This window comes from Chlorocebus sabaeus, chromosome 16 (assembly GCF_047675955.1).
Source record: "Chlorocebus sabaeus isolate Y175 chromosome 16, mChlSab1.0.hap1, whole genome shotgun sequence".
Lineage (NCBI taxonomy): Eukaryota > Metazoa > Chordata > Mammalia > Primates > Cercopithecidae > Chlorocebus > Chlorocebus sabaeus.
Window position 1 is genome coordinate 50,167,139 of NC_132919.1, and position 23,212 is coordinate 50,190,350.

Consider the following 23,212-nt stretch of genomic DNA (forward strand, 5'->3'; position numbering starts at 1 on the left):
GTGTGATCTTGGGCTGGCAGTTTGTTCTTGGAGACCGTTTCCTCCTCTGTGAAATGGAGATGATGACAGCACCCAGCCCCTAGAGTGGCTGTGAGGGTTCCATGAGTGCCTGTGAAGACTCACCAGTGCCCGGCTCAGAGTGAGCCCTCATACGTGCTGGTCATTGTTGTAATGGTCATGATTTCAGATGAGAAACAGGGAAGGTTGAGCTAAAGTGTTGAACATGTGTGTTGGGTGCCTACCACAAACAAAGCACTGTCCATGGTGGCCTCAAGGTGTCTTCGTGATAATCCCACAAGGAAAATAACTGCTTTTTCCATTTATATGGAGGCAGATGGGTTAAGTAACCTGACCAAGATGAGATCGCATATAATGTGGTTATTTTTCTCATAAAGCTTGACTTTCAGATATTGGCTTCAGAGACAAAGAAAAGGAAGGTGAACGTGTTTGAACATAAGGAGTTTCCCTTCCTTCAAGCCACGCCAGCCTATAAGCCTTTATAAAGCAGTGAAGGCGGTTCCTCCCTTCCCTGGCAGAGACTGATAAACTCAGCACTTGCCGGAGTGGCTCATTGTTAAGACAAAGAGTGTGCACTTCCCGGCCAGGAAACTTGAGCGGTGAGACTCCCAGCTGCCTACATCAAGGCCCCAGGACATGCAGAACCTTCCTGTAGAACCCGACCCACCACCATGAGGTCCTGCCTGTGGAGATGCAGGCACCTGAGCCAAGGCATCCAGTGGTCCTTGCTCCTGGCTCTCCTGGTCTTCTTTCTCTTCGCCTTGCCCTCCTTTATTAAGGAGCCTCAAACAAAGCCTTCCAGGTAAGATTCTCGTCCTTTCCACTCCTCTTATTTCATTCATTTGAGGAAACAGAAAAATGATAGCCCAGGGAGGACAGGGAAAGTCTGAGCCACCTGTGTGTCCACACGGGAGTGTCAGGGGTCAGGAATGTTCTCAAGAACCACTGGGAAGAAAGACTAATGGGAAAACTTGCAGGGAACAGAAGGGGTGGCAGTGGGGAACTAAGACGCCATGGGATGAACATGTCCAGATACCATGGGACCCGTACAGGAGTTTGAGAACTGATGGGTTAGGTCTGCAGAGTGCAGACAGAAGATATGACTGCTTTCCCCTCTGGGACTGTGAGTAATGGCAGCAGCATTGGGTTAGTTCTTACATGCCATTCTCTATGTCCTGAAGTGAAAGAGCCATCCTGTGTGTTCCACTTGTTTCAGACCCGGACTCACCCTTAGTTTGTGGGTAAAATGGAGGGCCTCCCTCTTAGGGAGGCAGTTTCAATTGTGGACACCAAGTTAATCTTTCAAAAAAACCTTCTAGACCATTTTTCTTAGAAAATACACACATCTCCAGCAGTAAGAGGCCCTTTTCTTTTCTTTTCTTCTCTTTTGTTTTTTGAGACAGAGTCTCACTGTGTTGCCCAGGCTGGAATGCAGTGGCGTGATCTCGGCTCACTGCAACCTCCACCCCCCAGGTTCAAGCCTCAGCTTCCTGAGTAGCTGGGACTACAGGCGCATACCACCAGGCCTGGCTAAGTTTTTGTATTTTTAGTAGAGACAGGGTTTCACCATGTTGGCCAGGCTGGTCTTGAACTCCTGACCTCAAGTGATCTACTCACCTCGGCCTCTCAAAGCACTGGGATGACAGGCATGAGCCACTGTGCCCAGCCAATAATTTCATTTCACTGTTCTTAAACGTTGAAAGTAATGCAGGTTCTCGTAGAGTTAAAAAAAAATACAGAAAGGTGAAGCAGGAAGTGAGTCTCCCTATTATACCTCCACTTCTGTCCGCTCTTAAACGTGAGCACTCTTGACACTTGAAGGTACACGGAATTCTATTATTATGCAGCTAACACTGCTATAGTATTTACTATGTGCCAGCCCCTATTCTAAATGCTTGATGTACGTTAACTCACTAATTCTCATTATTAAGAGGACACTGAGACACACAGAACTGAAGTGATTCTTCCAAGATCACCCTGCTAGTATGTGGCAGGGCCAAGATTCAAAACCAGGCATTCTGGTGCCATAGCCTGTGCTCATTACCTTTATGCTATACAAGCCAGATAGATAGATAGATAGATAGATAGATAGATAGATAGATAGATAGGTAGATGGACAGATAGATGGACAGATAGATGGAGATATAGATATCTACATATAGCATATAGATATACATACTATATATGCTATATATTGATATACTATGTCAATATGTAGCATGAGACATATATGTATACATAGATATTGTATATAGAGAGATCGATATATACACACATATATATATCGCATGTATCATATAGATTTACAGATATATGCACAAAAGTTATATATATATCTCATATATATGTATATATACATATATATGTATCTCATGCTATATATTGTCCCACAGGTTGACCTTGTAAGTCACACTATATCATGGACATCTTTCCATGTCGGGACATACAGGTCTACTCTCTTCTTTGAACAGTTGCTTAGCATTCCACAGGATAGGTACCGTTTACTTAACCAACCCCTATCAAGTTTCTTACATACCTTTGAGCACTTGCGTAAGTGATTTCTGGGTAGATTTCTTGAAGTGGAATTGCCAAGACAATGGATATGTTTACATGAAATGTCAATGGACACCATTGAATCATTCTCTCAGAATGCTACACCAACAGGTGTGAGTTCACTTTACCTCCCAGGACCACACTGGCTTTCATTAAGGTTTTGAAGGTTTAATCATCTGATAGGTGAAAGTGTTTCTCTTTTTAATTTGCATTTCTCAGATCACTGATGAATTTGAGGATCTTAACTTTATTAGTCATTTGTATTTTTCCATGAATGACCTGTTCATATCTTTTCTTCTTTTTTTTTAAGTTATTTATCTTTTTCATATTTGTAGGAGCTTTTTGTGTATTAGGGATGTTAACCTTTTTTTATCATATATGTTACAATACTTCGAAATGCAGTGGGATAATTTAGGAATCAGAGAGACCGAGGGGTTGAGGAGGATTTATTATTATTATTTAGGTGCACCGGCTCAGATTAACATCCAAAAAAAACTGAGCCCCAAACAAAGAGTCAGGTTACCTTTTAAGCATTTTGTGGGGCTGGGGGAGATCTGTGCAGGGGGAAGCGTATTACAGAAGCGAGAAACAAAGTCAATTGAGACATACATTACATCATTTCTTACTTTTCAAGAAGAAATATGTTTTACGACTTGAGTTTATTTGCCTAGTGACCTTGCAGCTGCACAGCTAGAGAAACAGGGTCTTCGCCATGCCTGGAAAAGGAGAGATAAGGCTCACTAGCCACAGTCTGAAAAACAGGCAGTTAATTTTTAGAGGACTCCACCTCTTTTTCTTTCTTAGGAGGAATTGGGTTTTTTTTTTTTACATACATCTGAGTTTTTGCTTACACATTCTTTAATTTCTTTTAATTCCTATTTCAAAATATCTTGTTCAGCCTGACATTTGTTCAGTTGTATTTCATTGTTTGTGATATCGTATGTCATACAGAAGTCTCTCTTTTCCTTTATGGTCAGTGGACTTCGTGCAATTTTTAGGAAGGTCATTCCCACCCCTAACATTATATACATTTTCTTTTACACTTTCTACTGATATTTCTGTACTTTTGTTCTTTAAGCTTAATAGGAATCCATCAGAAATTTACTTTTGTGGCCAGGCGCGGTGGCTCAAGCCTGTAATCCCAGCACTTTGGGAGGCCGAGACGGGCGGATCACGAGGTCAGGAGATCGAGACCATCCTGGCTAACACGGTGAAACCCCATCTCTACTAAAAAATACAAAAAACTAGCCAGGCGAAGTGGCGGGCGCCTGTGGTCCCAGCTAGTCAGGAGGCTGAGGCAGGAGAATGGCGTAAACCCGGGAGGCGGAGCTTGCAGTGAGCTGAGATCCAGCCACTGCACTCCCGCCTGGGCGACAGAGCCAGACTCAGTCTCAAAAAAAAAAAAAAAAAAAAGAAATTTACTTTTGTGTATGATGTGAATATAGGTTTGTATTTGTTGGAACTCTTGATTGCAACTGACAAAAACCCAAGACAAGCTAGCTTAGATAAGACGACAGGGGAGGAGAGAAGCTCAGAGGGTTAGAGTCCTTCTGGGGCAACGTTTTGGGGTGGGAGTGGGCTGCCCGAGAGTCACTCATAGTGACCAGGCCTGGCCTTCCCAGCAGATACCACATGCCCTGGAGTTGAGGGGCAAATGTTAAGTAGAGTGGCATCTGGTTCTGGTCTAGAGATTTCTGAAGGCAGGAAGTTGTTGGAACTGTCCACAATGTAATGTACCTGGGAAGAGACAGAACCACCCTGCCCCTCCCTCCCAGGTCTTCACAGCCCAGAAGGCAGTGGAAGGGAAGTTCAGCGCTTCCTGGTGGGAGGGCAGAGACCACAGTCCTCACCTGCCCAGTTACCTGCTGGAGCAATAATGGGACACTCACTCCAGATCAGTGTTTGGGGACACTAAATGCCACAGGGGGCAGTGGGAGACATTATCCTAGAAAGGACCCTCCTGCGGGGATTCTCAGTGTAAAGGAGAACCCCTCCCCAGAGAAACCACATTTACTAATGTGCAGAGACCACCAAGTGCGCAGGGGCCCCCAACATCAGACAGAAGCTGAATGAACCTCAGGGCAGGCAGGGACCCCCAGCCCCACCCTCCAAGACAGGCGCTCACTTAAGTAACCATACAGGAGGAGTTCCAACTTGAAAAAAGAGGGGGAGTTTTCTTTTACTGCCCCCCTCTCTCCAACTCCCCCAATCTCCCCCTCATCTCATCCCCCATGTCTCCTACCTCCACTCCCCACCTCCAGCAGCCAAGGTCTGAGCTCTGGCCTGGCTGGCTTGGTGGAATAAAAGAGTTTAGAGCCAGGTAGAGCACCTAGCGTGTGTGTGTGTTTATCATGTAATTACATGAATTTGTGAGATTACATGGATTATGTAATTTATTTTATTTATTTATTTTTCAAGATGGAGTCTGACTCTGTCGCCCAGGCTGGAGTGCAGTGGTGCGATCTTGGCTTATTGCAACCTCACCTCCCAGGTTCAAGCGATTATCCTGCCTCAGCCTCCAGAGTACCTGGAACTACAGACGCACACCACCATGCCCGGCTAATTATTGTATTTTTAGTGGAGACGGGGTTTCGCCATATTGGCCAGGCTGGTCCTGAATTCCTGGCCTCAAGCGATCTACCTGCCTCAGCCTCCCAAAGTGGTGGGATCACAGGCATGAGTGACTGAGCCCGGCCGGCATTGTCTTATTGTCTGTGTTTCCTCAGTGCTTTGAACAGGGCCTGGACCCAGTGAAAGTGCTTTATAAAATGCTTGTTGATGAAAGAATGAATTTGTCACCTTAAAAAACATGCCAAAACGTTTAAACTTTATGGCTCTCAAAAACTTTAGAGTAAGGGAGTTAACTTGAGTAAATTCATGCTTTATGCAGAGTACTCTGTCAATAGATTACAGGATGGATGATCGGGGGAACGTGGTTTTAGAGGGGATAGTTCAGAGGCCATTGCAATGGTTTAGGATAGCATTAATAAGACCGTGAGCAAGGACAGTGTGAATAGGAAGAAAGGACTGAGAAGAAGTCAGATCAGCTGGACTTGGCAACAAATAGGATGGTGGGAGGAGTGTAGCAGAAGAACTTCAAGACAATTCTATGAGGTCGGGCACAGTGGCTCACACCTGTAATCCCAGCACTTTGGGAGGCCGAGGCGAGGGGATCACCTGAGGTCAGGAGTTCGAGACCAGCCTGACCAACATGGTGAAACCCTGTCTCTCCTAAAAAATACAAAAATTAGCCAGGCATGGTCCAGTGCCTGTAATTCCAGCTACTTGGGAGACTGAAGCAGGGAGAATTGCCTGAATCCGGGAGGCAGAGCTTGCTGTGAGCCAAGAGCGTGCCATGGTACTCCAGCCTGGGCAGCAAGAGTGAAACTCTATCTCAAAAAAATAATAGTAATAATTAATAAATAAATAAAAACACAAAAGTTAGTCAGGTGTGGTGGCGGTTGCCTGTAATCCCAGCTACTTGGGAGGCTATTATCGCTTTTATCACAGGAGAATCACTTGAACTCAGGAGGCAAAGGTTGCAGTGAGCTAAGATTGCTCCACTGCACTGCAGCCTGGGTGACACAGCAAGACTCTGTCTCAAAAAAATAAAAATGAAAAAGCCAATTCTGTGATTTCAAACCCATCGGGCTATCTCTCATATCATCTTAGACACACCCACGTGCATCATGTGTTCACTGATGTGTAGATGTCATCTAAGACTATGTCTCTGCTTGGCTTCCATCATCCAGTGTAAATGTTTTGGAAGATCTATGCTTGTTTTAGCTTTGGAGATGGTAATTAAGAGTGAGCTGTAAAAACAGACCTATGGGTTCTGTTTGTCAGTTTCTTGCTGTCACTTTATTTTCTCCAGTCTGGCCAGCATGGCAAAAATTCCATCTCTACTAAAAATATGAAAATTAGCCGGGCACGGTGGTGCGTACATGGAATCCCAGGTACTCAGGGGGTTGAGGCAGGAGAATCGCTTGAACCTCGGCTTCCAGTGAGCCGAGATCATGCCACTGCACTCTAGCCTGGACAACAGAGTGAGGCTCTGTGTCCAAAAAGAAAAGAAAAGAACTTTATTTTCTATCACCTCCTGATTGCTGATTCTGAACTCCCATCCACCAAGCTTCAGGAAAACTTAATCTCAGTTGTTCCTGCTCCTCTGCAGGATGTATTAAGGGCTCTAGGACAGCCGATGCCGTGCCAAGGCATGAGAGTGGGTCGCTGACTCGTAGCTATTGAGTCGCTGCTGAAACAGTCATTGTTCCTGCTGCTTGGCTCTTTCAGGTCCACCTGGCTTATATGTGAGAGACTTTTCTTTTTTTTTCCTTTTTTTGAAAAGGAGTCTCGCTCTGTTGTCCAGTCTGGAGTGCAGTGGCACAATCTCGGCTCAGTGTGAGACTTTTCTGACACTGTCTGTGGTCCTCTCTTCCTAGGCTCAGGATTCATTTTTTTTTCAGGGGTCTTGTTAGACCCTTGGAACACTGCCAGGAAGCAGGGTCCTCTGACCTTGGAACCCACAGATCCTTCCTTCTCTCATTCCCGCCACCCAGCAGAGTAAATCTTCCCAGGGAAAGGACAATGGTAGGAGGAAGTAATAAAGTCCTTCCCTCATAACTTCTCCAAGATTGATCTGTTTCACTACATCTTGAACGTGGAACCGAATCTTAACTGCTGGGGGCATGGGAGTGGGGTGGAGAGGGAAACAATTAAATAACATTTCAAAATATTATATAATTATATTCAAAAGCATGACAGGCGTAGAAAAGGGATCCAGCTGTTCATGCCCTCAGGTACTAACGAGATTCTTTGAAAGGACTGGGATAATAGGAGGTTGCTATCCTTTCATGTTTGAAAGCAGCTTCTGCTTGTTCCGTAATAAGCACACATTGCTTTTATAAAAATAAAAATAATTCATAAAAGTTCCCTTCTGAAGACTCAGGAGAAAAAGACTCAGCTTAGGTAACCCCTCCATACCAAAGTATCCCCCCGAGCAGAGCTGCCTCCCTAGGCTGTCACCACAGCCTCGCATACATATGACTAATATCATCACACCGATGACACTTTAAGGCAGCTGATTATACTCATGTCTGTATCTCTTATAGACTGTGAGCCTCTTAAAACCAGTGACCATTGCTTTTTTATCTTTAATCTCTAGCAGATACCTCTGCATGCCTGACATGTCATGGCTACTCAATGAATATTGCAGAATAAACATTGCATTGTGTTTTCAAACTCTCATAGAACTTTCCATAAGGTGTCTCATTTAGTTAGTTTGTTGTTGTTGTTGTTGTTTTGAGACAGAGTCTCTCTTTGCTGCCCAGACTGGAGTGCAGTGGTGCGATCTCTGCTCACTGCAACCTCCACCTCCCAGGCTCAAGCAATTCTCCTGCCTCAGCCTCCTGAGTAGCTGGGATGACAGGCATGCACCACCACACCCAGCTTATGTTTGTATTTTTAGTAGAGACAGGGTTTCACTGTGTTGGCCAGGCTGGTCTCGAATTCCTGACCTCAAGTGATCTGCCTGCTTCAGCCTCCCAAAGTGCTGGGATTACAGGCATGAGCCACCACACCTGACCTGTTTGTGTATTTTACAGGCAGAGGACATCTAACTTTCAAACCAGCTGACTGGCATTCTGGCCCACAGTGAGTTCAGCTAGGTGAAGGGCATCTCTTAGAATGCTGGGGACCCATCTGTTCAGGGGGAGCACTGGAAGGTGGATCCAGCCACTGAAGTATGATGAGCAGCAACTGACTCATTTTTCCTGTTTTCTCTCAAGTCTCAGAACATAACATCCCCACTAGGATCTCACCACTAAGACTGAGGTGGCTGAAAACCACCACACAGGCTTTGATTTCAAAAAAGAACACTCAGAATACAAGAGAATATGGATTTCTGCCATTTTTTTCCAGTATACAAAGAGAATTGAGGCAATCATATAGCTTTTAGTCACAGAAGCAGCATATAGACACATCCAAAGTCAAAGTAAAGTTGTAAAAATAAAGCATTCATTTGCTTTTAGAAAACTTTCAGGATTTTCCAAGGAAAATAAACTTTGGAGTTTGTTTTTTGTTTTCGTTTTTTTGAGACAGAGTCTTGCTGTGTCACTCAGGCTGGAGTGCAGTGGTGCAATCTCAGCTCACTGCAACCTCTGCCTCCTGAGTTCAAGCGATTCTCCTGCCTCAGCCTCCCAAGTAGCTAGGTTTACAGGTATGCGCCACCACGCCCAGCTAATGTTTGTATTTTTAGTAGAGACGGGGTTTCACCATGTTGGCCAGGCTGGTCTCGAACTCCTGACTTCAGGTGATCCGCCTCCCCGCCTTGGCCTCCCAAAGTGCTGGGACTACAGGTGTGAGTCTTCACACGTGGCCAACTTTGGAGTTTGAAAAGAAAAGCAGAATATGGCTGGTTTCTATTTCACATGAGACAGGAGACCCTGAGCGCTGATCAAACACCAAAAGGGGGCTGGAATAGCCTCCGTGGATACCAAGGGGGTCCTGGAAACTCCAGGCCCGGCTAACAACATGGGGCACAGGAGGCAGGAGCAGTTGAAGGTAGAGGGCTCCGCAGCAGGGAGTGGAGAGGGACACAGGGCAGAGCGAAGGGATGGTTTGTCCTCCTTTCAAGGAGAAGCAGCAACAAAGCTGTGGGAACCAAATATGAAACCTGGAAGAGGAAAGCTTGCCCAGCCTGGGGGCCTGAGATAAAATGAGGACAAAGTTGATGGTGGGGACTGAGAGAGACCCCAGGAGTTAGGGACCTGAATAGAGGCGAATCTGTGTGACCAGCCATTCGCCACATACCAGGCGCAACTCACCTGCAGCCACTTCCGGTCTCCGTGCCATAGAAGGCGGGAGCCCAGGTGCAAAATTATTCAGAGAATCAAAGGAATCTTTTCAGCTCTTTTCTTATCCTCCATAAAATAATCTTCTACTCCTACTGGCTTTATTAGTCAGTGACCTTTGATTGCGGTATTTTTTTCAAATTTCAGTTTCAGCCTCTTCAATATCCTAGTCAACTTCAACATTTCTGTGTTATCCCTTGTACTATATTCTTGGAAAATACCGCTCTCTGGCCAATAGGTGTGTCATGGCTGCAGGCATAAATGAACTTTGAACCTTTTGCCACATCTTCACTTCCAGGTATTTCCAGGTAAGGAAATGCCTATCTCAACACCCACACCCTTTGGTGATGTGCACTTAAGAATATAGAAGGTAGCTGGGCCTGGTGGCACATGCAACTGTAGTCTCAGCTACTCAGGAGGCCAAGGCAGGAGACTCATTTGAGCCTGGGAGGTCGAGGCTGCAATGAGCTGTGAACACGCCACTGCCCTCCAGCCTAGGCAACAGAGACTCTGTCTCAAAAAAAAAAAAAAAAGAAAAAGAAAAAATATATATACAGAGAGGGAGGAGGTTGCCAAACAATTATTTTCCTGTTTATTTGTGCAAGTCTTATTCATGATAAATCGATTGATTGTTATTACTATTTGAGATGGAGTTTCACTTTTGTTGCCCAGGCTGGAATGCAATGGCATGATCTCGGCTCACTGCAACCTCCGCCTCCCAGGTTCAAGCAATTCTCCGGCCTCAGCCTCCCAAGTAGCTGGGATTACAGGCATGTGCCACAATGTCCAGCTAATTTTGTATTTTTAGTAGAGACGGTGTTTCTTCAGGCTGGTCTCAAACTCCCCACCTCAAGTGATCCACCCACCTCGGCCTCCCAAAGTGCTGGGATTACAGGCGTGAGCCACCATGCCTGGCCATTATTATTATTTTTTAATTGAGACAGAGTCTTGCTCTGTCGCCCAGGCTGGAGTGCAATAGCACAATCTCGACTCACTGCAACCTCTGCTGCCCAGTGTGCCTCAGCCTCCCAAGTAGCTGGGACTACAGGTGCGTGCCGCCATGCCTGACTAATTTTTTTGTATTTTTAGTAGAGACGGGGCTTCACCATGTTGGCCAGGCTGGTCTTGAACTCCTGACCTCAGGTGATCTGCCCACCTCGGCCTCCCAAAATGCTGGCACTACAGGTATGAGCCACCTCACCCAGCCCATAAATTCATTTATTAAAGTACATTTTATATTTTTACTTCCCCAGTAGATTACGATTATGCAGGTAAGTTGCTTTTTGCTTGGGTATGATCCATGGTTAATTTTCCTGTGCCTCCGGACTAGAAGTCATTAATGGAAAAAAGCCTTCCCACACCCCAGCCCAGCTCACAGGGTCAGACCACACAGGGCCGAACACGTTGAATACAGGGCACTCAGCATATGGACACAATTTGAGCATTTAGTAAATACCATGCATGAGAATAAGGAAATGCCTCTCTCAACACCCCAGCCCTAGCAATCATAAGTGTATTTAATTATAGGGAATTAAATGAAACTTAATTACATAATTTTGTCACTACCTGGGTTATTGCTGTGACTTCCTGCAAAACCTGAACGAGTCATCAATCAATTGTGGATTTGTGGTGGAAGAGGGCTTCCAGGAGTCACTGCGCCATTCCTGCCGCTAGACAGGGTTCCAGGGAGGAGTGCCTTACCTCTTCAGGGTCAGTTTGGCCACTAAGCAGACGGCCAGCTGTCCGTGCTATGTGGCTTGAGATGTGTGATGTCAAAAACTACCCTTGCCTCCTCATGTCTCCCCGCTACGGCCAAGTTAAGGTGCCTGCCAGCCAGGCAGCTACGTCCATGAAAATGTTCGAGATAGGGAAAATGTCGTTCAGCAGAATTCCTCTCTGCAGAGTGCTGCCGGAGTTTGGAAGGGAAGTTTCCATAGGCTTCTTGAGGTTGGGGATTGGGAAATGAATCCACCAAGAGGCTTTGCTGGGTAACAAGAGCTGTTTGTTAAACCGAGTGAACAGCTTGATTTTTGCTGAATGGCCCAAGCGAGCTTGGAGCTTACACTGAGTAGTCAGACCAAGAGGAGTGGCGAGCCTCACACCCGCCAGCCCACAGCACTCAGACCTTCTACCAGGCAAATGTGGAATGAATTGATCCAGAATGTGTTCTTCACTCACTCAGGTTTTTCACTCTGTGTTGAGTGGCATTCTTTCAGAATGGATACTTTGGGGGTGTCTTCCCAGTTCATGAACCAGTAACCCTCTCTTCCTCTTGAAAGTGTCCTCCTCCCTTTGGGCCGGGCGCAGTGGCTCACGCCTGTAATCCCAGCACTTTGGGAGGCCGAGGCGGGCGGATCACGAGGTCAGGAGATCGAGACCATCTTGGCTAACACGGTGAAACCCCATCTCTACTAAAAATACAAAAAATTAGCCGGGCGTGTGGTGGGCGCCTGTAATCCCAGCCGCTGGGGAGGCTGAGGCAGGAGAATGGCGTGAACCTGGGAGGCGGAGCTTGCAGTGAGCCGAGATCGCGCCACTGCACTCCAGCCTGGGCGACAGAGTGAGATTCTGTCTCAAAAAAAAAAAAAAAGAAAGAAAAAAGAAAGTGTCCTCCTCCCATGCACAGAGTGAGCCCCAGAATGTCACATAGTATGTGACCAAGACCCCTGGAAAGGGATGGAGATAGGACCCAAGGGGGCCACAGTCTTCTCCTGCAAGAGTGAAAAATTGGGAGCAAAGAGAGTCCACAGTCCCCAGCACAGGTGTTATGGGGTGGCAATCTTCCCCCAGCCCGTGGGCTGGAGAGCAGAGGAGACCTGTCTGCAGAGACAGAAGGAAAGAGAAGAAAGCTGATTCAGAGGGAGAGGTGAGATGGAGACAAAGCCTTAGACAGAGATTCCTGGTTCCAAGCCCTCCCAGAGGCTCAACTACTTCCTGCCCTTGGGTTCCTTAAAACACCTTCTATTCTTATAATAAATTTTTCCTTTTCTTTTTCTTAGTTGAAAATGAAAAATACAGAAAGAATTAGGGTTTGAAGCCCATTAGCCTTTTTGGGATGCTCCATATCTCAGTCCAACCCTGAGGCCCATCTCTCCTTTCTGGTCAGAAATATCTCTCATCTTGATCGAGACCATCCTGGCTAACACAGTGAAACTCCGTCTCTACTAAAAAATACAAAAAACTAGCCAGGCGAGGTGGCGGGCGCCTATGGTCCCAGCTACTCGGGAGGCTGAGGCGGGAGAATGGCGTAAACCCGGAGGCGGAGCTTGCAGTGAGCTGAGATCTGGCCACTGCACTCTAGCCCGGGCGACAGAGCGAGACTCCGTCTCAAAAAAAAAAAAAAAAAAAAAAAAAAAGAAATATCTCTCATCCAAGCTACTTCTTATAACAAAGGCAGAGGCATTTTCTATGCAAGTCCAGTTAAAAATGTGTGTGTTTAGGCCAGACGCGGTGTCTCACGCCTGTAATACCAACACTCTGGGAGGCCGAGGCCAGAGGATCACTTGAGGTGAGGAATTTGAAACTAGCCTGGGCAACACAGTGAGACCCAGTCTCTAAAAACACAGATGCGCACGCCCGCACGCACACCGCCCCTGCCCCCCTCCCCCACATACACACAGATTAGCTGGGCATGATGGTGCATGCCTGTAGTCCCAGCTACTTGAGAGGCTGAGGCCAGAGGATCACTTGAGCCCAGGAGTTTGAGGCTGCAGTAAGCTATGATGCGCTACTGCACTCCAACCTGGGCGACAGAGAAAGACCCTGTCTCTTAAAGAAAAAAAAAAAAAAAAAGGTTGGGGGCGGTGGCTCACACCTGTAAAATCCCAGCACTTTGGGAGGCCGAGGAGGGCAGATCATGAGATCAAGAGATCAAGACCATTCTGGCCAACATGGTGAAACCCCATCTCTACTAAAAATACAAAAAAATAAAGTGGCCAAGCATGGTGGCATGCGCCTGTAATCCCAGCTACTCGGAAGGCTGAGGCTGGGGAATTGTTTGAACCAGAGAGGTGGAGGGTGCAGTGAGCTGAGATCGCGTCACTGCACTCCAGCTTGGGCGACAGAGCCAGACTCCATCTCAAAAAAAAAAAAAAAAAAAGGTGTTTCAAGGAAGAAGGATCCCTGGGAGGTAAGGAGGAAGAACTGTCAGCTGTCAGCCCTTTCCTAACACCCTTGGGAAATTTAGGCTTCAGTTTCAAGGTCAGAATAGAGATTGCCCCCGCTGGAAACCCTGAATAAATGTGTTGCTCTGAGGCTGAGAAAGGCTGGAAATACCAGCCAGGGTCAGCTGCAGCTCAGGCGGGCAGGCCCTAATGGAGGAAGGGCTCGCCTAGGTAATCAACCTGCTTCCAATATTGCCTTGGCCGGTCTTGCCTTTCTCCAGTGATCAATGACCTTTGTTTCCTGCCTTGAATAACAATAATCGTGTATTACATAGGTCCAAGGTCTGTGCCTTATTCAAATTTGTATTCCCAGTGCCTGCACAGCACACTGCACAGAATAGACATTTAGTAAACGTTTGTTGGATGAGATGCTCTCTCGTATGTCCTGCGTACGTATCTCAAATTCTATTCCGCTTTTGTCTGAATCTATTTTCTGGCCAGGCGCAGTGGCTCACACCTGTCATCCCAACACTTTGGGAGGCTGAGGCAGGTGGATCACTGGGCAGGTCAGGAGTTTGAGACCAGCCTGGCCAACTTGGTGAAACCCCCATCTCTACTAAAAATACAAAAATTAGCCAGGCTGGTGGTGGGCGCCTGTAATCTCAGCTACTCGGGGCAGGAGAATCACTTGAACCCAGGAGATAGAGCTTGCAGTGAGCTGAGATTGCACCACTGCACTCCAGCCTGGGTGACAGAGCAAGACTCTGTCTCAAAAAAAAAAAAAAAAAAACTACTTATGCTTCTGACCTGTTTCCACAATCTTCAGCCTTCATCAAAGGTTATCTCTGTCCCTAGGCATCAACGCACAGAGAACATTAAAGAAAGGTCTCCACAGTCCCTGGAAAAGCCTAAGTCCCAGGCACCCGCAAGAGCAAGGAGGACAACCATGTATGCAAAGCCAGTGCCAGAGAACAATACCCTCAACATACAAACCCAGCCCAAAGCCCACACCACCAGAGACACAGGAAAGGAGGCCAACCAGACACCACCGGAGGAGCAGGACAAGGCGCCCAACACAGCACAGACGGCAGCATGGAAGAGCCCAGAAAAACAGAAAACCACAGTGAACACACTGTCACCCAGAGGGCAAGAAGCAGGGATGGCCTCTGGCAGGACAGAGGCGCAGTCATGGAAGAGCCAGGACACAAAGACGACCCAAGGAAATGGGGACCAGACCAGGAAGCTGACGACCACCAGGACGGTGTCGGTGAAGCACCAGGGCAAAGCGGTGACCACAGCCAAGACGCTCATTCCCAAAAGTCGGCCGCTTATGCTGGCCCCCACAGGAGCAGTGTCAACAAGGACAAGACAGAAAGGAGTGACCACAGCAGTCATCCCACCCAAGGAGAAGAAAGCTCAGGTCACCCCACCCCCTGCCCCTTTCCAGAGCCCCACGACGCAGGGAAACCAAAGACTGAAGGCTGCCAACTTCAAGTCTGAGCCTCGGTGGGATTTTGAGGAAAAATACAGCTTCGAAATAGGAGGCCTTCAGACGGTGAGTCTTTGCCACCACCCCTTCCCTCTGGCTCCCAGCTCTGAAGCCCCTCCTGAGAGGCAGCCCAGCCCACCCTCTCCTCAGCTCCTGGGCTCTGCTTCTAGACTTGGTCTTGTCCTGCCCCAAGCTCATTATGAGGCAGAGCTCAGCCCTACAAGACTCTGCCCCACCCATCCTTCCAATGATGGCCACAATGGGGGAGGAGGAGCAGCAGGCCCCGGACCCCTGGTGTGAACGGCATAAGCGGGGTGAGTGAGATGGGACCTGCCCTGGAGCTCCTGAGTCCTGGAGGTCATCCATCTGGGGTAACAGAGTGTGTTCTACTCTGGGGCTTGGCCCCTGAATCCCCATCCTCTCGCAGGGGCTGCAGGGGAGGGACTCACAGACAAGGATACCCCAAGCTCACGCCCAGCTCTGGCCTCCAGGAATGCCTTGTCTTCCCTGCAAAGCCAATTCCACAGCCTTCACTCTCTCCCAACCCTAAGGAAACAGTCTGACTTAACCACACCCAGTCTGACTTAACCACACCTGCCCACATGGTCCTTCTCACCTGTCCTTGCACAGAGGGGCAGTATCCAAAATGTGTATGTTGCTGGGTATACGCCTGCAGTCCCAGCTACTCAGGAGGCTGAGGCAGGAGGGTCACTTGAGGTTAAAGTGAGCTATGATGGTACCACTGCACTCCAGCCTGGGCAACAGAGTGAGACCCTGCCGGGAAGAAGGAAAGAAGGAAGGAAGGAAGGAAGGAAGGAAGGAAGGAAGGAAGGAAGGAAGGAAGGAAGGGAGGGATGGATGGATGGAGGGAGGGAAGGGAGGGAGGAAGGGGAGGGAGGGACGGAAGGAAGGGAAGGAAGGGAGGGAGGGAGGGAGGGAGGGAAGGGAAGGGAGGGAGGGAGAAGGCCCACAAAATGCACACGTTTATACACATATGACTGCAAGCATGGCCCTGACAGCACACCGGACACAAGCCATATTCCCAAGATGCGGCCCCGCTCACACTTACAAAGGTGCATTTGCCTGGAGGGCCGAGAACACCCATTTTCCAGAACCCTCAGGACCACAATGAGCCCAGACAATGGGGAGGGGAGGGTGAGCAGACCCTCAGAACAGGATGGAAGAGGTAGCAGAGGCTGTGCCTTCCAAACTGTGAGCCCCAGCCCTTCTTGCAGTGGTGCAGCTCCCGGCCGATGGCCTTTCTGAGTCTCTCCCTTCCTGACTTCGTCCTCCTACATATAGACTTGCCCTGACTCTGTGAAGACCAAAGCCTCCAGGTCGCTGTGGCTCCAGAAACTCTTTCTGCCCAACCTTACTCTCTTCCTGGACTCCAGACACTTCAACCGGAGTGAGTGGGACCGCCTGGAACACTTTGCACCACCCTTTGGCTTCATGGAGCTCAACTACTCCTGTGAGTCCTCACCCCAGGGGAGGGTGTGCAGTAGGCCGGGGCAGAGGGCAGAGGGCAGAGGGCAGAGGGCAGCTGGCTTTCTGGTCTGCCTCTTCCCTGGGGTTGGCCAGACCTGGGAGGAATGAAGGGTCAGACTCTTGTCCCTCCCAGGGCTCTGAATACAGCACCCCCACTCTTGTTCCAGTGGTGCAGAAGGTCGTGACACGCTTCCCTCCAGTGCCCCAGCAGCAGCTGCTCCTGGCCAGCCTCCCTGCTGGGAGCCGCCGGTGCATCACCTGTGCCGTGGTGGGCAACGGGGGCATCCTGAACAACTCCCACATGGGCCAGGAGATAGACAGTCATGACTACGTGTTCCGGTAAGCTGTCCCCACCCAAGCTCCTCTCTCCTGCCCCTCTCCTGCCCCTCTCCAGCCCCTCTCCTGCCCCTCTCCTGCCCCTCTCCTGCCCCTCTCCTGCAGACATGGACTCTTCTGAGAGACCCATAGGATGTTCCATGGCTGCATCTGGAAGGTGGAATTCCTGGGCTCTCCAGAGAATTTCAGCACGTAACTGCTACCTCCCCCATTTCTCCTTCCTTTCCACATCCACCTACACAAATCTCCCTCCTCTGCTCACTTGTTCCATCTGATTGTATCTTTCCGCACAGATTGAGCGGAGCTCTCATTAAAGGCTACGAACAGGATGTGGGGACTCGGACATCCTTCTACGGCTTTACTGCCTTCTCCCTGACCCAGTCACTCCTTATATTGGGCAATCGGGGTTTCAAGAACGTGCCTCTCGGGAAGGTGAGCAAAGAGGAAGGAGCCTGGCCACAGCCAGACTCTGGATGAGGGAGCACACAAGGGAGAAGCGAGAGGAGAGGCTTTCCTCCGGATGGAGTCTGGATGAAAGGGCAGGAGTGGGGAGGACAGTGAGACCAGTCCAGGGGAGAGCAAGTGGGCAGTTGGAGTCAGAGCTGGGCCCCAGCTGGTTGTCCTGAAGGCAGTACTTTTGGACCACTCCCTGTCCTTGGTCCTCAGGACGTCCGCTACTTGCACTTCCTGGAAGGCACCCGGGACTATGAGTGGCTGGAAGCGCTGCTTATGAATCAGACGGTGACGTCAAAAAACCTTTTCTGGTTCAGGTACCCATTTTCCTCCTGCCCTCCCCTTATCCCAGGCTGAGCCATGTCGTGAGTGGCTCTAAAGGGTTGGACAGGTGGGGACAGCCTTAGCTATCACCTGGAGATGGGATACCAGTCATGCTCATGACCCTGACTTGGCCCACCCCAGGCCAGGTAAGGGAGCTGGGTCTGAATGACCCCTTCCTAACCACAGGCACAGACCCCAGGAAGCTTTTCGGGAAGCCCTGCACATGGACAGGTACCTGTTGCTGCACCCAGACTTTCTCCGATACATGAAGAACAGGTTAGAGCAGAAAGCACATGACATGTAGCCCAGGTCCCTGTTATCCTTGCAGCCTCCTGACAGTTGGGGGCTTGGGGCATTTCACAGGTTTCTGAGGTCTAAGACCCTGGATGGTGCCCACTGGAGGATATACCGCCCCACCACTGGGGCCCTCCTGCTGCTCACTGCCCTTCAGCTCTGTGACCAGGTAAGGCTCCACTGCAGCTACAGAAATACCTGAAGAAACAGCTCTGGGGCTATTCCTGGGCCTGCTCAGCACAGGACAACGGATGGGCTGGGTGCACAGCCCTGGTGGGAAGGAGGGTGGGCATGAGTATGGGTGCATGCAGTTATGTGTGCGTGTCCAGGGACCTGCACCCAGACCCCTAGGGATGGAGCCGGGGAAAAGAACCCCCACCCCCCAACACAGAATTAGCCATGAGAAGAAGCCTGGGTGACAGCAGCTACAAGCCCTGTTCCTCCTCCAACCTTGATGTAGGTGAGTGCCTATGGCTTCATCACCGAGGGCCACGAGCGCTTTTCTGATCACTACTATGATACATCATGGAAGCGGCTGATCTTTTACATAAATCATGACTTCAAGCTGGAGAGAGAAGTCTGGAAGCGGCTACACGATGAAGGGATAATCTGGCTATACCAGCGTCCCGGTCCTGCAACTACCAAAGCCAAGAACTGACCGGGGCCTGGGCTACCGTGGTCTCCTTGCCCGCTCGAAGGCACAGGATACAGTGGGACTCTTGAGACTCTTTGATCATTTCCCAGGGTTCAGACCAAGCTCCAAGCCCTTCAGGAGTTCCGAGGGAACACTTGAACCAAGGACAAGACTCTCTCAAGATGGCAAATGGCTAAGGAAGGTTCCGAAGTTCTTCAGTACACTGCTGTCAGTCCTGGTGGAGATTCCTGAGGCCAGGGATTTTTAACGGAATGGGGTGATGAGTGGTGAATACCACAATTCCTGGTGAAAACACTCTTCCAGCCCAAAAGCTTCTTGATACACAGAGAAGAGCCTGGATTTACAGAAACGTACAGATCTGGTTTGAATTCCAGATCGAGCTTGCAGTTGTGAAATCTTGAAGGTATTACTTAAATTCACTACAGATTGTCTAGAAGACCTTTCTAGGGGTTATCTGATTCTAGAAGGGTCTATACCTGTCCTTGTCTTTAAGCTATTTGACAGCTCTACGTGTTGTAGAAAACTGATAATAATACAAATGATTGTTGTCCATGGAAATGCAAATAAATTTTGTACAGTGAAGATGCACCTTAGTTGTTACTCAGTGGATAGGTACCAGTTTTGCACGTGGTCCCTTTCTTTCTTCTATTCTCCCCATTAACCTTCTTTCTTTCTCAAACCCCCATGACGAGAACTGAGCTAAGCCAAAGACATTTCAGTTCACTTTATCCTTTGAGCTCTATCTGCATGATTTGGACTCTGGAGCCTGGAACAACCCTAACAATTCTAAATAAAATAAAGTGGCCAAGCACGGTGGCCTGTAATCCCAGCACTTTGGGAGGCCGAGGCAGGCAGATCACTTGAGGCCAGGAGATCGAGACCAGCCTGGCCAACATGGTGAAACCCCATCTCTACTAAAAATACAAAAGTAAGCCGGGCGTGGTGGTGGGCGCCTGTAATCCCAGCTACTCGGGAGGCTGAGACAGGAGAATCACTTGAACCTAGGAGGCGGAGGTTGCAGTGAGCTGAGATTGCACCACTGCACTCCAGCCTGGGCGACAGAGAGAGACTCCGTCTCAAAAAAAAATAATAAAAAAATAATAATAAATACATAAGTAAATAGAATAAAGGACCCTTGGTAGGAGAGTGGAAGCGAGACAGAGGAGCTACCCTTTAGACTTCATGGTAGAGGGGACCAATGGGACAGGGATTTGCTTTGCACGAAAAGGGTGCAGTGCCAGCTCTGGGCGGCAGGTGGCGGCAGCTCGGTGCCCTGTTGTTCGCGGGGCCCTGTCCTCCGCGGCACCCCAGGCTCCTTAGATTCTGCACACGGGTGGAAGGAAGCGCCACCCACGTGCAGAACTCCGCCACTGTGGCTTCTATACACCGCGAACCTTGGGATGGACAGAGCCGATTTGGCACGGCGCTGATCGGGGGTGCGCTTGGGGAAGAAGGGCCATTGGCGCCGCTGCCGCAGGTGCTTTCGCGTCGGCCGCTCCAAAGGAGGAGCTTGCGCGCGTGGGCCGGGCGGCGGTCAGCCTCTGCCCCGCAACCTGAAGGACTAAGCTGCGTGCGGGGCTGAGAGAGGTGCCGGCAGCGAGCGGAGAGTGAGGAGAAGACGCGAGGTTCTAACCATCCCCGGGGCTGCAGGCCCGGGCGCGACAGGCCAGAGGCTGGGACCGGACGGGGTCCAGGAGTTTGCAGGGGGTTGGGGGCGGGGGGCGGGGGGAGGCGGCGGCTTTGTGCTGGCAGCTGAAGGTCGGATCCGCCCGGGTTGCCCCCTTCCCGGTGCCCTGCACCCTGCAAGAGGCGGGTGGGCCCCGGACCACCCCGGGGAGACCAGGCCAGGGGCGTTTGCAGCCTAACCCTAGTTTATCTGGTCTGAAGAGCAATAAATGCTTTTCCCCAACAAAGCTCTAGTCACAACGACTTTGACAGGGTGGACACCACATCAGGTCAGAGCAGGAGAGAAAATGAGTAGCCACGGGCAGAGAGCCCCTTACCCCCATATTGGCCTCCTCAAATTTAAACTCAGGCTACCTAAACTTAAGGACTGAGCCTCACTGAGTCTACTCTGTGTCCAAAGTAGAATACACTGATGGGTTGGCTCACTCTACTAGTATAAGCCAATAGAATTAGAAAAGATAGGTCAATTAGAGGCATAAGAATTAGAAAAAGAAGAGGAAAACTGTGATAAATAGGCTACATATTATAGTAAGTTAGCAGATATAAGATTAACATATGGAAATCAATAACTCATAAACATAAATAATAATCAAGTAGAGGATATAATGTAGAGAAAACCCATTTACAAGAGCAACAATGTCTGTATGAGGAAAACATTAAAACACTCCTCAAAGACACAGAAGTAGATCTGAATAAGCCAAATCATCTTATGTTCTTGGAAAAGATGACTCAATATCATAAATATGTCAGTTCTCGGCAAGTTAATTAATAAACTTAATGTGATTCCAATAAAATGCCAAAACATTTTTTCTAGAGCCTAAACTGATACACATATTCATATGGAGAATAAAAATGTAAGAAGAGCTAGGAATACCTGCGAAAGAAAAGCTATGAAGGTCTACCTCTACCAAATATTCAGACATATTATAAAGTCTCTATAATTAAAACAGTGTGGTACTGAAGCAGGAACAGACAGACCAGTGGAATGGAATAGAAGGTCCAGAAATAGACCCAAGCCCTGTGATTAACGGTGCTCAGAGAGCCAGGTGGTCATTTAGAAAGAAATCAAACTAGGTCTGTAACTCCCATCAACAATTAAATTCCAGATGGTTCGGAGATCTAAATGTAAAAAAATGAAATGACGGAGGCCGAGGCAGGCGGATCACAAGGTCAGGAGTTCGAGACCAGCCTGGCCAATATGGTGAAACGCTATCTCTAATAAAAACACAAAAAATTAGCCAGGCCTGGTGGCACGTGCCTGTAAACCCAGCTACTCAGGAGGCTGAGGCAGGAAAATCACTTGAACCCAGGAGGCGGAGGTTGCAGAGAGCAGAGATCGCAACATTGCACTCCAGCCTGGGTGACAGAGCAAGACTGTCTCAAAAAAAAAAAAAAAGAAAAGAAAGAAAGAAATGACAAGAGTTCTAAGAATTCATAGGTAAGTAGCTCTTTGACCAGAATGTAAGAAAAAGATTTCTAATTAGGACTCACAATCCAAAGGCAATACAAGACTGGTAAATTTTACTACATAAAATTAATAAAATGGGCCAGGCACAGTGGCTCATGCCTATAATCTCAGCACTTTGGGAGGCCAAGGTGGACGGATCATGAGGTCAAGAGATCGAGACCATCCTGGCCAACATGGTGAAACCCTATCTCTACTAAAAATACAGAAATTAGCCGGGCATGGTGGTGCACACCTGTAGTCCCAGCTACTCAGGAGCCTGAGGCAGGAGAATTGCTTGAACCCTGGAAGCCGAGGTTGCAGTGAGCCTAGATGCATTTCAGCCTGGTAACAGAGCGAGACTCCGTCTCAAAAAAAAAAAAGAACATTAATAAAATGTTGCATGATGAAAAAAATCACCATGAGGTCAAAAGACAAAAAGTGGGAGAAAATATTTGCCACATGTATCATGGATAAAGGATATATATAGAGAGAGAGTAAAGGACTTTGAGGAAAATAGACTGAAAACCAAATAGAAAAATAGGCAAAAACAATATGAACAGCAACTCCCCAAAAAAGATGTAAAAATTATTCTTAGACATGTGAAAAAAATGTTCAGTTTGACTCATAGTAAGAAATGCAGGCCAGGCGCAGTGGCTTACTCCTGTAATCCCAGGACTTTGGGAGGTTGAGGCAGGAGGATCACTAGAGGCCAGGATTTCAAGACCAGCCTGGGCAACATAACAAGACCCCCGTCTCTATTAAACAAAAACAAAAACAAGGAAAAAAAAGAAAAGAAAAGAAAACCTTTAAACAAATTAAATTTAGAAGATTTGTTGAGCAAAGAGACAATGAATCAGGCAGCACTCTGAACCAGTAAAGGTTCTGAGAGCTCTACCCAGCGACCTGGGTAGGCAGTACTTATAGACAGAAAAGGGAAGTGATGTACAGAAACAGCTGGATCAGGCCGGGCGCAGTGGCTCATGCCGGTAATGCCAACACTTTGGGAGGCCGAGGCGGGCGGATCACCTGAGGTCGAGAGTTCAAGGCCAGCCTGACCAACATGAAGAAACCCTGTCTCCACTAAAAATACAAAATTAGCCAGGCGTGATGGCACGTGCCTGTAATCCCAGCTACTCAGGAGGCTGAGGCAGGAGAATCGCTTGAACCCGAGGGGCAGAGGTTGCAGTGAGCCGAGATCGAGCCATGGCACTCCAGCCTGGGTGACAGACCAAGACTCTGTATAAAAAATTAAAATTAAAATTAAAAAAAATTTTAAAAACCCAACAATATTAAAACCTAATTCATAACCCCACAGAAGGGGCAAAACAATATTTCAATTATATATCCTCAGAATAAAGACAAAAAGGATAACAAACATTGAACTCTAGTTGGTGGGGAGGTTTGTTTTTCACACTGCTTTATCATTCTGAAGCCACTTTCAATGAATTGTAGGATTCTACAAATAAGAAAATATGTTAAGGAAAATGGGACTCCTGTGTCTCATTGTCAAAAAAA

At 48.3% G+C, this 23,212-nt stretch overlaps 1 protein-coding gene across 1 annotated transcript; it reads left to right on the forward strand.

The window, feature by feature from the left end:
• The first annotated feature begins 119 nt into the window (after window positions 1-119).
• On the forward strand, window positions 120-19,614 carry ST6GALNAC1 (ST6 N-acetylgalactosaminide alpha-2,6-sialyltransferase 1). Its single transcript, XM_008011661.3, has 9 exons — window positions 120-820; window positions 14,381-15,080; window positions 16,317-16,485; window positions 16,670-16,841; window positions 17,132-17,270; window positions 17,505-17,608; window positions 17,802-17,891; window positions 17,979-18,078; window positions 18,370-19,614. Exons 1-9 carry the CDS (start codon window positions 690-692, stop codon window positions 18,565-18,567), a joined length of 1,803 nt encoding a protein of 600 aa, XP_008009852.3. The 5' UTR covers window positions 120-689; the 3' UTR covers window positions 18,568-19,614.
• Window positions 19,615-23,212: the final 3,598 nt, after the last annotated feature.